Genomic DNA, 19,711 nt, shown 5'->3' with positions numbered 1-19,711 from the left:
GGGGGGTGGGCGTGGCCAAAGGGGCCGCTCCGCGATTGGTGGAGGGGGCGGCCAATGGGGAGGCGGCGCGCGGGGTTTGAACCGGCGGCGGTTGGGGCTGTGGCGGCGCCATGGAGGAGGGCGGGCGGTGAGGGGACGGCGCCGGGGGGCGGCTGTGAGGGGGCTGGGGGCGGCCTGAGGGGGGCTGGGGGGGGCTGGGGGGGGCTGGGGGGTGGCTCCCGGTTCCCCCCCATCCCCTAACGTGCCGCCCCGCAGGAGCCTGGAGGCTCAGCTCCGGAGCTATGTCGGCAGCGACCCGCTGGAGCCGTGGGACAGGTGGGTGCGCGGGCCGCGCCGGGCCGGGCTGGGCTGAGGCGTTTGGCGGTGCCTGACGCGGCCCCGGCCCCGGCCGTTTCCCCCCCTCAGGTACGCGCGGTGGCTGGAGGGCTGCCTGCCCGCCCCGGAGCGGCGAGCGCGGCTGCCCGGGCTGCTGGAGCGGCTGGTGGCGGAGTTCCTGCCCGAGGGGAGGTACCGCCGGGACCCCAGGTTCGTCGGCTACTGCCTGAAGCTGGTAGGTGCGGGCGGCGGCGCTCACCACGCCGTGAAGGGGAAGGGCGAGCGCCTTCTTTCCTAAAAGGTTCCTTTCCAAAAGCTTTCTCGTGAAGCTGCTTAGCTCGTGAGACACATCTACCAGCTGTTTCTATCTTAAAAAATAAATAAAAATCTTTCTTAACGTGAAAAGTAAGAAATTGTTCCTGTTTTTCACTCCTGTAACTTCCCTGGAAGTGCCTACGGGTTGTGTGTTTTTGTCTCGTGCAGGCAGAGTTCATCAGCTCTCCGTGTGAGTACTTTGACTACCTGCACGGGCAGGGAGTCGGTGCAAATGCCTCTGCCTTCTATATTGCTTGGGCTCAACAGCTGGTAAATGAGGGCAACGTGCGCTGTGCGATAGCTGTCCTTCAAAAGGGATTTCAAAACCAGGCACAACCACGAGAGAGCTTGGAACAGCTGTACTGGTAATTCTGATGCATCTTTTACTTACAGAGCTATTTAGATAGACAAGAAAAAAAAACAGCCAAACACTATCTTTGCTCTAGCACAGAGTGTATATACACCAATGATTATTTTTGTGACAGGTGGGTATAAGCTTAAGGATGGTTCTTCTTTGCTGTTCAGCATGTGTTGTCTGTTTTAAAGGGTGTACTGGGAAAGCCTGTACGACAGTGCCTTAAGTGAAGTAGAGTTACGAAAGAAAATCCTGAAACTGGTTGATCTGCTTCTTGTCTATGTTCTGTTAAATAGATGCAAATTAAAGCATATCTTGGATTTATTGAGTGTGAGCTTTGTTAATTGCTAATCATGAGATATATTCACTCAGCTGATGATAAACAAGATTTTCATCTCTTGCCACCTATTGCGGAGTTGTTTTGCTTTTCAGAATGTAAAACTACTAGGATATGTTCAGGAATATGTCCTGGAAGTTATGTGAGCATCTTAGCGTTTGATTTCTAGGCATGAGGACTGTACAAGGAAATCAAAGGTTTCTGGGGGTGGGGGGGGACAGGTGACTTAATGATAATAACTGATGTTTCTTGCAATTTAGCTGGCTGCAGAATTACGATCCTCAGAATCCTCCTCTGCAAGGTGAGGCTACAGATCATCTGCCTGTGAACTGTACCTCAACTGGATGAATCTTGTCCCTTGATCAGTGGATTTTGTCACTGTGAAGGAAGCTGTTCGTGCTTCCTTTCTCTTAGCCCTTCTGATGTCTAGGTGGGATTAATAGTGCTCTGTTTGGGGAACCTGCTGTATTGATTCTATTCTAGCTACAGTGTTAAAATGTCCAGCAGAGATTTGTTTCAGTAAAGCAGCTGAAGGCTGAGATGTTGTAATTTCAATATGAGAATATTCCTATAATTAGGAGTGTGAACAATCAAAACAGAGAATGTGAGTAACAGCTCTAAAATTAGGGAATTAATAATTTAGAGCAATAATATTTTAATGACAAAACTTAAAATTAAGTTTGAAGAGCTCGTGCTCCTTACCACGCATAAATGGTAGCTGGGTCTTCTATCATTGATGCTGCAAATGATAGCGGTGTCTTCTCTGAGTGTAAAGATGTTGCAGGAAGCATGGCCAAAAGCACAACAGACACCAGTAGAGTCAGATCATGCTCTGTTTTATTGCCCGAATAGCCTAACTTTTATAGTGAACTTAACAGGGGCAGATAATGTCTCACACAAGATTATTGGTCAAAAGCACTCAGACAAACAACTACAAGAAAACAACCCCCTTGTGATTAGCAATCACATAGACCTTGTCCTTGAAGCCAGAGGCTGGTAACAATATTCTTCTAAATTCCTCAATTGGGCGATGTGGGAACACTGTCATGGGAACTTCTCATAGTTGCCCTGGTAGCTTGGTTTGCTCAGCTGCAGCAAGCCATGGGATTTTTGCTGTTTCAAAAAATCCCTCAACATAAAGAAATAATAATATGCACTGTAGAGGATGCAACTGAGAGCTTTTGTTAAGTTCCAGAGCTAGTTGAATGATTACAAAGTGTAATAGGGTTCCTGTAGGAACTGTTTTTTACCATTTTCCTAGTTGTATTAAAGATTCTTAAGTGTATTCAAAACAAAGTTACGTTTTTCAAATGCTTAAAGTTGTAAGTAAAAATTCATACATGAGAAAAAAGATTTCTACTTGTTAATGCAAGCCTGTGTAATCTGTCCCAGGTGCTGCTGTTATAAAACCACTTCAAACTTCACAGGCTGCAAATCAAATGTCTCCTCGAAAAGGTGTTACGAATCTTAACGATCCAGCATATACTTGCAATAATCAGGTAACAGGCTTGAGAAATGAATTAGTATGGGGGAGATTGTGGGACCCTTGCGTAAGTTTTGGATTAAAGAGCTTGACTGAATAAAAACATTAAAATATTCTAACACTATCTTCCACATCTAAGAAATGTTGATGTGATGCTTAGAGCCTAACTCCCATCTTTGTAGAAATAGTTTCACAAGTATGGGGTCACAGTTGTTAGTTACTCAACGCGTTTCCAGTATCCCAGGCAGGGTGATGCATCCAGCTACTTAGTGTTCTTTGCAGGGATAGTACTATAAATGGTATTTTGTCTGTTGTGACTGAATATCGTCCACACTGAATTTCCATGCTACTACTTTTATATGCTATTGAAGAATAAATAAAAGGTAATGCCAGAGGAAGAAGGGAAACTTCCAAAATGGTCCTTAGTGAGATGGTGACTTGGCGTAGAAATCAGTCTGTTGATGATGGGAAATTACTAGGAGATGACACTCTCATGGCTCCTGAGCCCCTCTGTGGAGGAATGTCAATAGAGCACTCTGTAGCTTGCCACGTCAGTGTGGAGCAAGTTCCAGCTGAGGTTCTTTTCGTACCTTGTAGAAATTTTAGTTAACTTTTCAGCCCAAATCGTGTCACTCTGGAGTCTTCTTCCTCCATCCTCTTCCCCACAATAAAACTAAAAAAGAAACCGTATTAATCCTAACCCATCTTAGATAAGTACCAGAGTGCAGCACTGTAGTTCTGAGGTTTGGCGGAGCTAGTTAAATTTCTTTGCAGCTCTTTTGACAGAATAAGATGAAAGATGAATGGGGGGGGGTGTGAAATTTAAGACTGAAAAACTGTGGGTAGGAAATATGTCAGCTTTCTCAACTTTGTCCCATTTTCTAAAGTGCTTGTGACTCTTTCAGTTTGGTATTGCCTGCAAGTACTAAAAGGTGTCATGAATGATTAAAGCTGCTTAGACCTCTTGCCTGCCTCCATACCCCTGAAATTGGATAGCTTGTCAAAGAAAGAAATCAGAGGAGGCCATCCAGTCTGTTCTTTACAAACCTACGTGATCTAGAAATTACAGTCCTGTTTTTCGGGGACTAGAAAATGCCTGTTCAACTCGTCCCAGAATCCTTCTGAGGACTGCAGTTTCCAGAAGTATATCCTTGTGTCTGGATTCTCTGAGATCTTGCTCATTTTCCAAAAATTCTCAGTGATAACAGCAGACTCTTAGTTAATTCTTCAGGATGAGCTTTCTCAGGCTGTGATCACTTGTATATTTCTCCTGATCTGTTTGTTCTTGCTATGCTCATGGTCTGAATTGTCATCTCTGATCCAAATTAAATATTATGGACTTCCTGATTGCTAGTCCTGTCAAAATGGATGGCTAAATATAATGCTGGATTTCTTTCTCCCTACCCCACAACTTTAGGGTCCTGACTGTGCTGGTACTCAGTCCTGCTCTTCTGGTGAAAGAGAAGTGTAAGTTTTTTTTTTTTTAAAAAAAAAAAAAAAAAAAGAAAGAGGGGAGGGGGCCTCACTTTTGGGGAAAAAAAATAACATATTCCCCAGAACAAATCCAACAAACTTGAACAGAACTTTTTCATTTTTCCTCACAGAAAGTATGTGACATACCTCTCCAAATCTGAAGTTCTTCCTAAGTCATCGTCTGCTGCTGTTGAATGTGAGCAGGTTGCAATGTATAATAAAAACCTGCTCATATGTGAAGGCTCTGAACTTTCATTTGAGGAGCTCAGAGCCAAGCGATACTTCATGAAATGCGAGCGCATCAGAAGACAGAAAGAACGCGGTATTCTTCTTCTACCTATTTCAAAACCATTCTTATGTTCTTGGAAAAGTAGCACCTGTCTGTATTCATGTCTTTTCAAGCTCTGTTGAAGCCTGAAAACTTTCTCAAAGGCCAGATTATCATCCCTGTACAAAAACAGGCTGTGGTAAGCTAGGAAACATTAGTAAACAGGCCAAATGACTGACGTGTAATGGTGTCAAGTTGTTTTCAAAACCTTCAAGGACTTAATTCCAAAACTGTCACGATGCTGACATTTAGATTTTAAGCTCATCCTTTTGGTTTTGTCTTTTGAAGCCTAGATTTTCTTAAGAAGTGTTGTTCCTTCTGAGGAAATTGCAGGCAAGTACAGACAGCTCTTAGCAGTACTAGTTACCCTGATGTGAGTTGTATCTGTGGCTCTGTGCTTACCAGCTGATACCTATAATTCAAGATAAAGAATATCTTTGTTCCTCTTTGTAGTCTGTAATCAGAGTCCAGAGTATTCTTACCATTGTGTTTCTAAATGCATATTTAAAACAAGTGTTTGGGTGGTTTTTTTATTGCAGTAGTTATGTATGATAATTCCCAGCAAACAGCTCTCCCTTCAGGGACAGCAGGCTCCATCTCCACTCAGATGTTACCAAAGGGTTGCTTTGATAGAATTTTTCAGAGCTTAGCGTTCTTTTGTGCTGAAGATGGGAGGCATGAGTATGCTTGCAGTGGGAGCACTGAGGCTGGCACTCTAAGTGCAAGAGAGGTATCCTGGCCTGTGAACTCCTCTAGAAGCATTAGGGCTGCTGCTGGTGTCCAGGCTAGTGTTGAGATAATGTGTAGCTGTCCCTTTTCATCATTTGATTTAATATCTGGTTTACTTAATATCGACATTTCTTCATTAGAAGAAGAAGAGAGGGATTCTATCAAAAGAAAAGAATCAGCTGTCCTTGAACTGCAAGCCCTGCAGCAGAAGCTGGAACAGCTCACTCAGCTCACCAAAAGTTTGGAGGAAACCAGACTGGAACCAGCATCTACAACGTTAGCTGATCAAAATAAGCCGTCGGTGAGTATGGGCTATGATAAATAGGAGCAGTCCTCTTGAACTTGCTGCAAAAAATTTAGCTGCGCTTTGAATGGTAACCCAAGCACTGTGTTAACCAAATCTGGAAGTCAAGGTTGCAATATCTGACTAGTATAGATACCTGGCATAACCTTAAATACATGATGAAACACTTTTAATTGTGAAACCTCAAAGATTGGTTTTGCTTCTCTGTGATCTAGTTTTAGTTGCATGTGAAAGTTCTCTTAAGCATGATAAGCTATTCTAGTTATGCAAAATAAAAGGGTAAATGGCAATGTTTATACATGTGTGGGTTTTTGAGGGTAAAATAGTATTTTTCATCTCTGAAGGTATATTCACATGTAGCACCTAGCGCAGCTCTGCAGCAGAAATGGATGGCATCTTGTCAAAGCTCAGGTCTGCAAACCCTCCAAGGGCTTGCAGACCATCTTCAGTCAAGCACTTTGTCGTCAAACGCTCTTACACTGAAGTCCGTGAACCCAGTTGGCCACCAGATGAAATCTTCCTCGTTGTTGGAAGCAACATACAAGAAGGACACAATCAAAACTCAGCAAGAGCTTGGAGAAGTCCAGAAGAGTTTGTTACACTCTCCATTCAACGGTGCTCTGGCTCAAGAGCAGGCGCATCCTGACTCAACTCTTAATTGGATCACTGGAGAACAGTATGTATAAACAGTTTGATTCTTGTTCTACAAATTGTGCAGTCTTCTGTAGTTACGCTTTACCTGAAAACTAACTTGAAGAAAGGGTTTTTACTCTTCTGAAAAAATCTGAATTAGCCTGTGGAAACCAATATTTAGACGTAGATCAAACTCTTATAACTTACGATCCTTACTTCAGTCTCTAATTCTTTTCACCCCATGTTTTAGTTGTAATAACTAAGAACAAATTCATTGCATAACCAAAGTGATTATTCAGCATTTGTGTCCCTGGCATGCCCGAAATAAACAACAGAATGTGCTTAGTTCATGCAGATACCAGATGTTACAACTTGGCTGCAAATGTCTCTGGAAAAGAAAGTGCTTTTATTTATCTTTTGCACTTTGGCTTGTGTGACAGATCTAATGCATGAAACAATTTGGGGGGTGGGGGGGGGGACCAGAAACCTAGGTTGGCAACAAAATGGGCATGTCTGAGTAGGTTTGACTGACAAGGTAAGGTGAAACAGAAGCAGTTGTCATTCACTTGCATAAGGGAGACAAACTATCCACGAATACTTAATGCCTGTGTTTTATCTTTTTTAAAGGACTCTGCCTTTTGGGTTTTGTTTCTATTGGCAACTGTGTGAGAAACTTGGAGGGCCCAGGGGAGATATAATAATTTTCTAAAAAGTTCTTTGACTTCATTTACGTGTCCTTTGTGTGGAAAAAGCAGGATCCCTGGTTGTCCTTTCTGAGATGTTTCCTTTGTTCTAAGCTGGGAAAGGACCCTGTACTGCTTAAAATGCATTATTATTAAGTCCTGAACTGAAGCTGAACTTTTACAAAATAATTTAATTTAGAAGAAAGGTATTTATTTCAAGCTCTAATGGTTTTTAATTTTTCATTTGAAGGCACTCTAAAAGGAGATCCACTGGACTAGCTACTTGTGTGGATGTGAAGGAAGGTAATAAATTAACTCTTGACAAGACCAGTGCAGCTGATATGACTTCACTGGCTGGAGTTGAATAGCACATAGCTTTTCAGTTTTGGTAGACCTAGACCATCTTACTTGAAAGTTCTTGAATATTCAACATAAATGTGTACAGGACTTTATCACGTAGTTCTACCTGATGACTGAAGTCTCACACCAAATGTGTGGGATGGCACTATTTCAGTATTTGCATTTCCATTCCCATTATGAATAAGACATAATTTTTTCTGGTAACTACAAAGAACACTTAATTTGGGAAAGAATTTCAATAGTTAATTGTAAAAACAACCTAGAAATTTTGCTTTTAAAGTGAGATTACCTATTTAATCTGTAGTAGGAATTCTGGATCTTCTGGAAAAAATATAATGAAGTGTGTTGGATGTATATGTGAAATTATGTGGGATACATATGATGTAGGAGCAGAAAGTGAATTGTATGACTTCTTGAGCTTCCATTACTGCTTACAGTTCTGCATTTAGATGACCAAGATGAAATATGTTTTTAACTTCAAAGGAATTTGTGTGAGTTTTAATACTTTGTTAGTTGACTCTTACTGACCGTGTGTTTTCAGTCATCAGTGACTGGGCACAGTTGCCACCAGTAGATACTGGTTTTAGTGGACCACTGCTTTCCAGGGAAGATGACCCTTCTGAGTGGCTAAATGATTTGCCCTTGGGAGGGGATTTTCCTCAGGTTACTGGGAGCGTGTTTTCTCTTCCTTAAGAGGTGATGTGGCAGGGAAATGAGACTAAAATGCTGAAACTTAATACAGCAGTAACCTGGCTGAAACAGTGACCCATAATACAAAGGGAAACAGACTATAAGATCCACTAATCACTTTCAGTTTTAAACTCTTAGCACTTACAGGTGTTTATACTTCACTGTGTAAATTAACCTTGGCTGGCTGGGAACTCTTGAGGTCTCTGACATAATGCTACCTTCCCCTAGTTTCTGTCAGAACCTTCAGGGACTTGGGGGCAGACCTTAGAGTAAGAACGTGGGCAAAACATCCTTTTCCATGTCACCTTTTGCTAGGTCCCTTACCCTACTGAGCAGTGGGTTCAGTTTCCTTATTTTTTCTGGTTCTTTTTTTTCTACAAGAAATGGTTGTTGCCACATCTCTCACTAGTTCCAACCCTAGTTAAGCTTTTTGACTTTCCTGACTCCATCCTTGCATGTTTGGGCAACGTCTCAGTATCCTTTCCATGTAGCCGGTCCCTGTTTCCACTTTCTGTGCAATTCCTTTTTAGTTTGAGCTCGGTCAGGAGTCCTTTGTCTTCACTGGCTTCCTTCCTGCTTAACTGTGTCAGAACGGATTGTTCCTGTGAACTGAGAGCATCCTCAAAGACCACCCAGCTGTCCAAGGTCCATTCTGCCCTTCAGGGCAGTCTCCCTTGGGAACAAGCAGATCACTGAACAAGCCAAATTCTGCTCTCCCAAAATTCTGGGTTGTCATTCTGCTACTCCTCTTGTTTACTTCTCTTGCTAACATTTTGCTGGCTACTGAAATGTTGATAAACAATCCCAGGCTAGTTTAGAAATGATCTCGCTGTTTTCTTTTCTAGCATCTAGAGTTGGAAACTCTTCCTTTGCTTCTGGAAATGCTTCTCAAGCTACACCAAATACCTCCCTTGGAGGAGCAACACAGGCAACGCCATTCAAAGTGCAACCTTCACCTACAGTTCATACCAAAGAAGCATTGGGTAGGCATCTGGAATAATATGCTAGTTTCACTGGAATTAATGGGGTCTTGCCTGGTAACTTTTAGTGGAACTGAATATAAAATGAGGCTATGTAGCTATAGACATTTACACCTAGAGGAAAATAAAATTAATGGTACTGGTACTCTTCTTCTGCAGTCGACTTGGTGACCCAACATCATCTTCCAAGACAGGGGCAGTAAAAGTCAGCTCAAGAAATAGCAGCCTTAGTAACATCCCAGCAGCCACGTGTTGTCAAATTCTGAACAAGACACTGGTTACACACCTGCTAGGCTGCTTTGAGCAGCATGTTCAGCTGAGTTTGTCTGTACTGTTGGTGACTCTTGTTTCTGAGATGATGACTTTCAACAGGCTAATGTGGAAGAATGATAGGAAGTTAATAACTTGACTCTTGTTGACATCAAGCTTCCCTCAGAGTTCAAACCAGGGTGCCTTATGCAAAAGTTTTTTGTTTTATAGGATGAGCATTATCAATTCTAAATGCTGATTTTTCAAAATCCCACAATGGAAATTGTGACTTTTTTCTGATATCAGATGTAGAGTGATAGTACCCAGAAGTTACTCTGTTCCTTTTGTGTGCTTCTGCCATGTTCTTCTGTTTTGGTAGTAAGCCTGTTAACTACTACTACGTAGCAAACAGCTACTGCTGAATATAAATCTGTAAAAAGAAAAACCAAAAAGCTTGTGGTATGCATTAGTTATCCAAATCTCTTAAAAAATAAAAGAACTTCCTCCTTTAGAAGAACCCAAAATCTTATCTATGAGAGTGTGAGGCTTTTTTTAGGGAGAAAAATCCATGGCACCAGCAGATATGCATTGGTTAAGTCTAATCTTCCTGCTCAGTTATCTGGAGTGTTTAAATGCAAGAATAAGGAATAATAGTTCACTGGCATTTGATAAATCATAAGAATCATTCAATTCAACTATTACAGAGCGGATAAACTTTATTGGGTGGCATTCATGTATTTTTCTTTTCTATTTCTAGGATTTCTAATGGATGTGTTTCAAACACCCTTCTCACCTGAACCATCTCTTGAAGAAAGTGAGGAGCAATTTGAGGTCTTTTGTAGAAAAAGGGGTATGTACCTTTTTTTTTTTTTTTTTAGTCCTATGTCCTTTATTTCACTCCTATGTTTCTTGCATACTCCTACCCCTGTACCCCGTAATTTTGAAGCAAGTAGTTGTGTGAGTCAGTGTAAAGCGAAGAAGCAATTTCTTAACCTGGTAGTGCATTTGATTTATTGACAAGTTCTAAATGTTGATGCACAGTCTAAGACAGGCAGAAGTACTTTAATGCTAGCAGCCTATTAACGTCATCATTAAATGTTGCTTCTCTGTAGACACTTCTGTGGTATTTAAAACCTGACTTTGAAAAGTGAACGGCTGATCCTTCATATGAATAAAGCTTTGTTTCTAAGCCATTTTGCAAGCTAGATGTTAGTCTTTGAATTTCCAGCTTATCAGTAACAGTTAAGTCTCTCTGAAAGCTAGGTAGTGGCTTATGACAGTGAGCTCAAGGATATTTCACAGCAGCTCAGATGCAGCCAAGGAAGCTTCTGTATTCCTGGCCATTCTTGGTTTTCTGAGATGGAAAAATCTTCCCCATTTCCAAGCCTTTATAAGAAAGACCAGTTGAGTGGAAGTTCTGAGGATGCTCATGGATATAGCCGTGACTGCATCTCTTACTCTGGCTTTAAGCACTTGCATGTTTACCTTGTTTATCTGCTTCAGTTTCTTTTCTTTTTTAAAGTTTCTATCCAGTCTTTACAAGAAAATAAGTTATATCTATTTCAAGTCCATATGTGCCAAAACTAACCTATTATCAAGCCACTGACCTTCCTCAAAACAAGCATCTTTACTTCTAAGGGGTGCTTTGATATAGCATGTCTGTGCCTGACCAAAAATAATTGTGCAGTATGCTAAAAGAGAAGGTACAACTTCAAGCCCCTCAGCTGCTTGGTTAGGGGAAAAATGTGACTTAATATAATCTCCACTGTGTGACGATCGGTGATCTCTTATTTTAAGAGCCTGATGGAACCTCGAAAGTTAATGTTGCTGCCCCTGTCGTGCCTATGTTTTCTATCTTTGAAGATGAGAATGAAAAAGAGAACAGCAGGTAAGGAGATAAAAAAAAGCAACAGAGCTGTTTATTAAGAATTACATATAGGATTGATTCTATTCCATATAATTTTGCTATGACTGTATTTGCAGTATGAGGATTGGCTTGAATAAAATCAGTAGCAGCTGTGGGGAAGTGGCATGAGAAAGCTGTAGCTGCTTCTCTGTAGAATTGCGCAACTTTCCTGTTTGCACAGTGTGCTTAAGATGCTTAATTTTCTGGACAACTGAGGATAGCTTGTTTCTTGAGCTACTGCAACTTCTGTTAGTATCCACAAATGGTTTTCTTTAAATAAATAAAAGCATCAAATCTTTGTTATGATCAGTCTGCCTTGGAAGGTTTCTGGGGAAAAGTTATTCTAAGCTACCTGTTTTGTCAGAATCCCACAGCGTAAAAAGAAGTCAGAAGAGCCCAGAACTATTGGACAACGTCCCTTGACTGACTGTACAGAAGTGAGTGTTTGATCTTATTGCAAGAATTAGCCTTGATGACGGGTTAAGTAGTTATGTTTCTGTTGTCCCAGTCCCTCAACAGTCCTACAAATGATATTTGGTTAAAGCCTACCTACCCCTTTCTGTTCACTGATAGCGGGATGAGCTTTTTCACTGTTAATTTTCATAAAAATTTTAGGAGCTTAATAGTGGAGACTTCTATTCGTAGAACAGATCTGACTGCAGTTGAGGTATAGATTTGGCATCTCTGTAGGGAAGGAATGACAGGGAGAGGGAACGAGAAATGCCTGAAGTTGTGCTAACCACCTGACAATTTTCATAGCCAAGGAGATGCATGAAACTTCAGGCTGCTTGGATGCAAGTGAGAAGCTTCTTCAGATTCTCCTATGACAATTTTTTGATGACTAACATTTTGCTGTGGAACTGATTATTGCCAGCACACAAGCCTGACACAAAACTATATAAGACTGTGATTTAGGCTATGCTGACTTTCCTTTATTTTTCTAATAACATAAGTTGACACATTCAGACTCTGCATTACTGAGACTGAAGGCTGCTAGTATGTTACAGTGTAGGTCTGACAGGACAGTTCTGATGGCTTAACGTAAATCTGCGTGTTTATTTTTCTGTCCAGGAAGAAACAGGGACACCAGAGTTCTTGAGGGATGATTATACGGTGTGGAATGTACCATGTAGTAATAAAACATTAGCTGCCAGTCCAAACAACACAAGAGACTTTGCACGAGCTGCCCAGCTTGTATCAACACCATTTAATTACCTGTCAGCACCTTCACGACAAGCTTTGGAGGACAAAGGTAAAATAATGAATACTTCAGGTTCAGAGCATCTAATCCAGTGCCGTGTAACTATTTCTATACCCTACTTACCTTGCAGGCCTTGCCAAATACAGCGTAGGCTGTGCTGCTGCAACTTCTGAATGCAAATTCATTGCAGAACAGCTTCTGGGAGCATGGGCAGACCCAGCACTTAAATTTTCCAAGAATTTCTTTAACTGTGGATGAAGAACAGGTGGCAAGAGACAGGGGAGCCTTTGGCTGTGCTGTCAAATGGCTGTTCTGAGCTATTGCAGAGTTCTCAGAGTTCAACTGACTGAAGTCCAGGCATCATGCTCTTCAGCGAGGACCATTATGCTTGTCTATCCCTCTTTCAGTCTTGGAATACTCTTCCCTGAAGAAATCAAGCTATTGTCTTTTCTTGTATGTTTTACAATAAGCTTGTTTGATGCTTGCTCTTGTGATACCTTAGCAGTTTCCACATCTGCAGTGTGACTCTACCCTTCTTGTGTTGGTAATAATACTCTGAATGTGCTTGTCTTTTGGGATAATAAGCATGTGCTATTGTTGCTGCTCCCTTTGTTCAGCTCCCAGGGATGACATGCTGCAAATGGATTTGGAGCCTTCTGAAGACCTGCACAAACAGGCAAAAACTAAGAAGCTAAGGTATAGCGTTGACTTGCTCAGATTTTCAAGATTTCAGGTTGCAATGCAAATTTATGCCAGCATAGGCAGCTCTGCTGTGCTGTTCTTGGTGCAAGTTTTCCAAGCAACCTAGAGCTAACATATTTGAATAAAATTGCTAAGATGTACGCTAGTAAACAGTCACTCTGAAGTTGCATGAACCTGGGCGTGGTGATTATGTCCCTTGAAAAGCTCCAATGATTTAATTTTTTGTCACACTGTATGAGTATCAAGTGCTCGAACAATTGTACTGATTCTTTTAAGTCTCTTTTTGCCCCTGGGGGGCGGCAATAACTGCTAGTTGGTAGCACTACCGCTGCGTTTGGGGAAGCAGTGTTTGCAAGGCATGTGGGTGAAACAGACACTTGGAAAATGCTTGACTTGCAGTATTTGAACTTCTACAGTTAATGGAGTTAACTTGACCTCCCCATAGAACCTTGTGTAATAGTTTTCTTGGGAGGCTCAGCAGTACCTTTTCTGTAACATACATCTCTCGCTCAAGTGTGAGGATAGACGTGTTGAATGATTCCATAGAGATGGTCAAGAAGAGAACATATGATGTGGCTTTGAAGGCTAAGGTCACCTTGTTGATTCTGCCAGCGTGCTTCCTGTCACGGGATGCATTGCTCAGTGTATATGGATATAGAGGCTAGAGCAGTTCTGCTGAGCTGCTAGGTGTGAGGTAGCTCTGAGCTAGAGTGCCAAGATCTTCTACAGAAGGTCTTGTCAGAAAAGTCTGCAGGCATTATTGAAGAGTAAACACATAAAGTAATCATGAGCAAATATGAAATGCTGATAAGTCTGCTAGGCTCTGTCCTTTAACAGATTTAATTGCTGCTTGAAGTAAAAGATGTAGATAGCGTCTGGAGGCCATTATTGAACCACACCCAGAGTTCTTAAGGTTATGGCAAAGGTTGCAAGCATGGATGTGTGATGTACGTGTGGCTTATTGAAGATATCAAAATGCCGTGGCAGTACTGTCAATTAATATTTTGTTTTAAACATGTAGCCTTGCTCTTGAACACATCGCAGAACAAGGAGAACCTCTAGGAAATGTTACTGCTACCGCTGCTTCTCACAAATTACGTGAGCAGACTGCCACTAGTAGAGCTGAATATTCATCTGTTGGGGTGGACAAGAATTCCTATGACAAGCTGTCTGGAACTGAGCAGGACAGGACAGCCAGGACTGGTAGAACTTCAGGTACTATGGTTTTCTTCTCTGAAGTTTGAGACTGGAGCAGTGCTTTGTTCCAATGTGCGGGTGGTCACTGTAGTAAGTCAAGTGTCTTGTGGGTCCTACAAGGAGATCACTGCTACGTATGAGATGGGAGGGAGGACAAGTGTGAATCAATTATACTCCTTCAAATATAAGTGTGTGTGCTGCTTCTCTGAAATGACACTTTCTTTATTTCTTATTCTTAAATATTGTTCTTTCTATGAAGTCCTTGTTGAGAACCCATGGGATACGGAATTGATTTGCAAATTCTTATCAGAGCTTCCTAAACCACTCAATACCTATGACAACTATTTTGAATGGAAAACTGCTCTTCCAACCATCAAACTGAAGACTGAACTCCCCTTGGGTAAGAGCTACTTGATATGTTTCATTTTGAAGCACTTGTTGCAGGTTTTTCTGGGAACTCCTGAAGTATTTTTTCTAATCCAGTTTACTTATGCATATATCCAAATAGCTTCCAGGTTATCTAAACCTCAAATATGAAATTAGACCTTTTTGTTTGCTGTTTGAAATCGGAACCTAACCATTTTTGATTAGGTATTCTGAGGAAGGAACAAAGATACTTTTCCTAGTTTTCTGTTCCTGGTAATTTGTGACATATACGCTGGTATAGTATATAGTATAGAACTGGTGTTCTGTACACTTCGTATAGAACAGCAACAGTCCTCTCAACAAAATCCGTATGACAATAATTGCAACACACTTCTATGACTTAAACATCAGTGTTTACTTTTTAAGGAATGCACTTTAGAATTTGATCACTTCCAGGGAGTTGAACTAAAATAGAAACACTGATTGTAGTGTATGGCACTTCGTAGCACTCTTGTTCTCTTCAGTGATTGCAAGCTCTCTTTTATTGAAAGCATGCCTAGCAAGAAGAGCAAATAGAGAAAGACTAGCACTAGGGTTAAAGCAACAAGTTGATTATGGCCGGTGCTTCCAACCCCCCAATCTGTCCCCCTCCTCCAAGTATTAAAGTCTCATCTGCGAAGTTTGCAAGCAGGGCTTTGTGTCGTTAATCTCTTTTTTTCCACCTCATAAAGGTTCTAGCTCATTCCACGTGGACTGCTTGGTTGGAGAAGGAGCTTTTGCTCAAGTCTATCAGGCTTCCATTCTGGATGCCAGTAACCCTAGAAACAATCAGAAAGTAACATTCAAGGTAAGTAGTGTTGATTCAGAATAGTTCTGCTGGAAAATTCTGGAATTTTACAGTAATCTGACACCTCCCTGGATGGATTTTGCTAAGATTTATTTACAAATGTGTAATAAAACATATTGGAATATCCTCAAAGCCTTGTTCAGTTTGTGTGCTGTAATGTCCAACACATTCTACATGGGAAGTTTGTTATTCACCTGCCTGAACTTCCTCGTGATCTTCTTTATATAGCATAGTCATAGGTAGCCTGGCTATAATTCTTAGTCTTTAGGGCATCTTTCTCAGCTGAGCAAATGGATCTATTTGTGTGAAATGCTCTTAGTTCACAGCAAACTAAATTGTGTGTGAATTAATGATAAAACTGCTCTTTCTATTAGGTCACAGTGAAAGAGATGCTTGCTTCCAGATGCATGCCTGCTGGCTTTCCACAAGTATTTTTGTGCTTTTTGCAGCCAGCCTGTTTGGTGGCTGCTGGCTGTTTTATACTCTGGGTGATGCCTCTAGGGTGCAGTTTTCTTAACAAGCGAGCTTGTCTAGATGGAGGTTGTAGATTGAGCAGCTCTCTCCCTGCTCTCCCCTTCTGCAGCCTGCTTCAGTGCAGGACTGAGCAACAGATGATAGGATGTGCTTTCATCAGAACTACTGCCAAAAAAAAAAGTCTGTGTAACTGCAAGGTCAGTTTAGCCCAAGAGGGTTATACTTGATCATGCAGCCCTGCATCTACTGCTGGCTGAAAGCCCACATGCACTTAATACAACCTGGCTGAAATGTGGCTGTGTGATTGGGTTGATACCCTACCCCCTTCAAATCTGTTTTTCCTACCTTTGGAATCTTTTTGTGGATCTCCTCTGCCTCGTTTCAACGTTTCAATCTTCCAACAAATAAATATTTTTACTATAATACCTTAACTGGAAGTTTTCTGGTAGCTAAATGTAATGTTTAAGAAGCTTCTTTTTGAACATCAGGCATTTAGTGTTAGGGAGAGGAATCAAAAAGGCTCTTCTCTTTGGAACTCATCATAAACCAAACCTTCACTTAAAGCATACGGTGGCAGCAGGAGGCTAAAACATCAATGTTGCAAAAGGCTAACATTTTGAATAGCATTAAAGAGCATATAAGCTACAATGGAGTTGTGGCATGTAATTGAAGTAGTGATTCAAGAGGATTATTTGTTGAGTGGATTGACCTGAGGTTAACTACTTGAGATGTAAGTATTTTATTTGATCAAAAAGAAGTGTTTAGGAACTTGGGTCTGAAGTTTAAGAAAAAAGCTGAGAACTGCTTTTTTTTTTTAATTTACTGGTTATATAAAAAAAAAAATAAATAATTAACAGATATACCTAGTACACTACGTTTTTGGTTACAGGTCCAGAAGCCTTCCAATCCTTGGGAGTTCTACATAGCAACCCAACTCGTAGAAAGACTCGATCCAAGTATACGCCATCTTTACATCCACTTTTATTCTGCTCATTTTTTCCAAAATGGAAGCATTTTAGTTGGTGAGCTCTACAACTATGGAACATTGCTGGTAAGTGTGCTCAACTTGTGCCCTGAGTCTCTTCACTTTATGCAACTTCATTATGAACACAGTCTGTACTTACCAACATGGATATGTGATCCATATTGAGCTGTTTTCTTGTGTAGCTGATGGTTCTTCCCAATCTTTGTTTTGTACACAGAATGCCATAAACATTTACAAAAAAATTCCTGAAAAGGTTATGCCTCAAGCGCTTGTAATCTATTTCGCTGTAAAAATACTTTATATGGTAGAAGAGCTCCATACCTGCAAAATAATCCATGGTGACATTAAACCTGATAACTTCCTGCTTGGAGAAAGGCAAGTATTTCACTTTGCTACATGTGATGTCAGCATATCATGGTATTATAGTCTGATGCTTATCGAATTGCTGCTTCTCATCTTGGTTGAAGGTTTCTGGATAATGATACATGTGACATAGACGGCCTCTCTCATGGCTTGACGCTCATTGACTTGGGACAGAGTATAGATATGAAATTATTTCCTGAAGGAACTGCGTTTACTGCAAGGTGTGAAACGTCAGGGTTCCAGTGTATTGAAATGCTGACGCAGAAACCGTGGAACTACCAGGTATGAGGTTGTGGAGACAGCCTGAACGTTTGGAGCTTAATGCGTACGTTAAGCATATGAGTAGATGAATTACAGAAATATTAGACTTCTGCACTGGTGCTGTAGATCCAGCTCAGTGCTCCAGGGGAGCACTTACGGAGCTTGCTCTGTTGGCTCCAAGGATTGTGGTTTTTGGGTTTCTTTTTTGTTCTGAGTTTGGTTTTTTGCAAATTTTTAGTGGTTCAGGTATGCATTTTTAATACGGAACTTGCGTATACTTTTAGACAGACTACTTCGGCATAGCAGCAACGGTCTACTGCATGCTCTTTGGTACCTACATGCAAGTGAAGAATGAAAATGGTGTCTGGAAGCCTGAAGGTTCCTTCAGAAGGTTGGTGTCAAGTCTTTTTAAAATTCCCATCTGTAGGAAGATATATCATTAACCTCAAACCTGGTAGTAGTTTCTGTCACAGCTTTTGGCATTGTTTGCCTTTACCTCTCAGTGCTCTGAAAAACACAGGTTTGGTGCACAGGAACTGCCTCACAGAACTGCCTTTACTGACTAAAGTACAGGAAGCCTTTTGGCAGTGGACGTGGTGAATTGCATTGCATCCTTGGCTTCTTGCTGCCTGGAAGGAGAAAAAATCCCTCTGGTTTACTAAGCAGCATGCCACAACGGAAACTGTTCTGTTACAGGATGGTCTGCAGTTGCTCCAACCTGTAGATGGGGTGGGAACGGGTAAATGCAGGAAACAGTACTTTAACAGTTAAACCTCTTTTTTGATGCTTTTTTTGGTTGTTGTTGTTCCTTCCAGGCTTGCCAATGCTGAAGTGTGGAAAGAGTTCTTTGACAGCATGCTAAACATACCAAATTGCCATAGCCTGCCTTCATTAGGAGTTCTACGCAAAAGGCTGAAGGACTTATTTTGCAAGTCATATGCAAAGGAAATAAAGTTCCTTCGGAACAGACTCGTTGTGTTGCTCATAGAGCACAAACGGTCACGAAAATAAGCATTCAGCTTGCAAAGGTATTGAGAATGGAACATCCTGAATGCAAAATCTTTTTTGTAATACCTTGTTTTAAAAATAAACATTCTTGGGTTAGCTTCAGGAATGGTAACTTTCATCTTTCTGTGGTTTCATGAAAGAAGTTGCACAGAAATCTTACTGCATGGAAACTAAGTGTTAATTGAACTTGTGTAGTTTCAGTGTGGGAGGCACAGGCATGCTAGAGACTGACTGTAGTTGTAATAATATGTAGTGCATTTTGAGCAGCGGGGAAAACAGCTGGTGAAAAAGGTTGTGCAGGTGATGCTTGCAGCTCCCACTGTGTAGAGGATTTAGTCCAGTCAGGTGAAGGGCAGGCTGATTTTCTTAAATGGAAAGTGTATGGAGGTGTTCAGGATGTGTTTTCCCCAATACGAAGAATGGTGAACAGAGCCTTCTGGGAGGAGCAAGTTGTTGGAAATGTGAATGTAATTCCAAACTGGAATCCTACCATCACGGAAGATTCCAGAATCTCTTCTAGAAGTGAAAACAGCAATTGGAAGCGAAATAGCCTACTCTAAAGGCTGCAGGAGGGTGAACTCGTTTAACTTGGTTGACTTCCTGGAAAAACCCCTGGATGATAGGTGTAAGGAGGACAAGTCCTTGTTCTCTTAGAAAAGCCACTGAAGCCATCTGCTAATAACTAACGAATAGGAGGGAACGCTCTTTGGAGTCGGTGACGAGATGTGTGCGGATGAGCAGCAGCACTCGAGAGTGCTGTTACTGCAATTCTTTGAGGTTTGTGGCTCATACATTCACAACTCTTATGCTCTACTCTTTTTCTCAGGAACTTCTAGGTTGAAAGAAACTGAGGTTAGCAGATGAGATTTAGATTAGATAGAACTTAAGTCACACTTGTTACTTTTGTTAAATTTGCTTCTGACCAGTCACAAAAAATTATTAGAGACATAGGCAAAACCAAGAGACAAATGTCTCCCTGCTGGAACTGAAATGGTTGTTTTCTGGTCATTGTGAGGTTTTGTTTTCCCTTACTGTGGCAAAATGTTATGTTGTGGTAGCTGGCAGCTTGCTCTGGAAAACTCCAGAAAAGCATTCCTTTTACAAGTACCCTTTATTCTCTTTTCTTCCTCTAATATATTTCTACACATTTCTTAATTACAGCAGCCA

The 19,711-nt window shown here is 41.3% G+C and overlaps 1 protein-coding gene across 1 annotated transcript; it reads left to right on the top strand.

Annotated features, from left to right (window-relative positions):
* The first annotated feature begins 32 nt into the window (after positions 1-32).
* Positions 33-18,646, top strand: BUB1 (BUB1 mitotic checkpoint serine/threonine kinase). The gene is made up of 25 exons (XM_068675203.1): positions 33-127; positions 256-315; positions 406-550; positions 799-995; positions 1,583-1,623; positions 2,715-2,821; positions 4,223-4,272; positions 4,410-4,600; positions 5,476-5,636; positions 5,984-6,315; positions 7,206-7,258; positions 8,851-8,988; positions 9,992-10,084; positions 11,032-11,122; positions 11,505-11,577; positions 12,212-12,392; positions 12,959-13,037; positions 14,065-14,258; positions 14,500-14,640; positions 15,338-15,453; positions 16,817-16,978; positions 17,130-17,287; positions 17,380-17,557; positions 17,821-17,927; positions 18,352-18,646. Exons 1-25 carry the CDS (start codon positions 111-113, stop codon positions 18,545-18,547), a joined length of 3,261 nt encoding a protein of 1,086 aa, XP_068531304.1. The 5' UTR covers positions 33-110; the 3' UTR covers positions 18,548-18,646.
* The last annotated feature ends 1,065 nt before the right edge of the window (positions 18,647-19,711 follow it).

The sequence above is a fragment of the Anas acuta genome, chromosome 3 (genome assembly GCF_963932015.1).
Source record: "Anas acuta chromosome 3, bAnaAcu1.1, whole genome shotgun sequence".
Classification (NCBI taxonomy): domain Eukaryota; kingdom Metazoa; phylum Chordata; class Aves; order Anseriformes; family Anatidae; genus Anas; species Anas acuta.
This window is presented reverse-complemented; position numbering and strand designations above follow the sequence as displayed.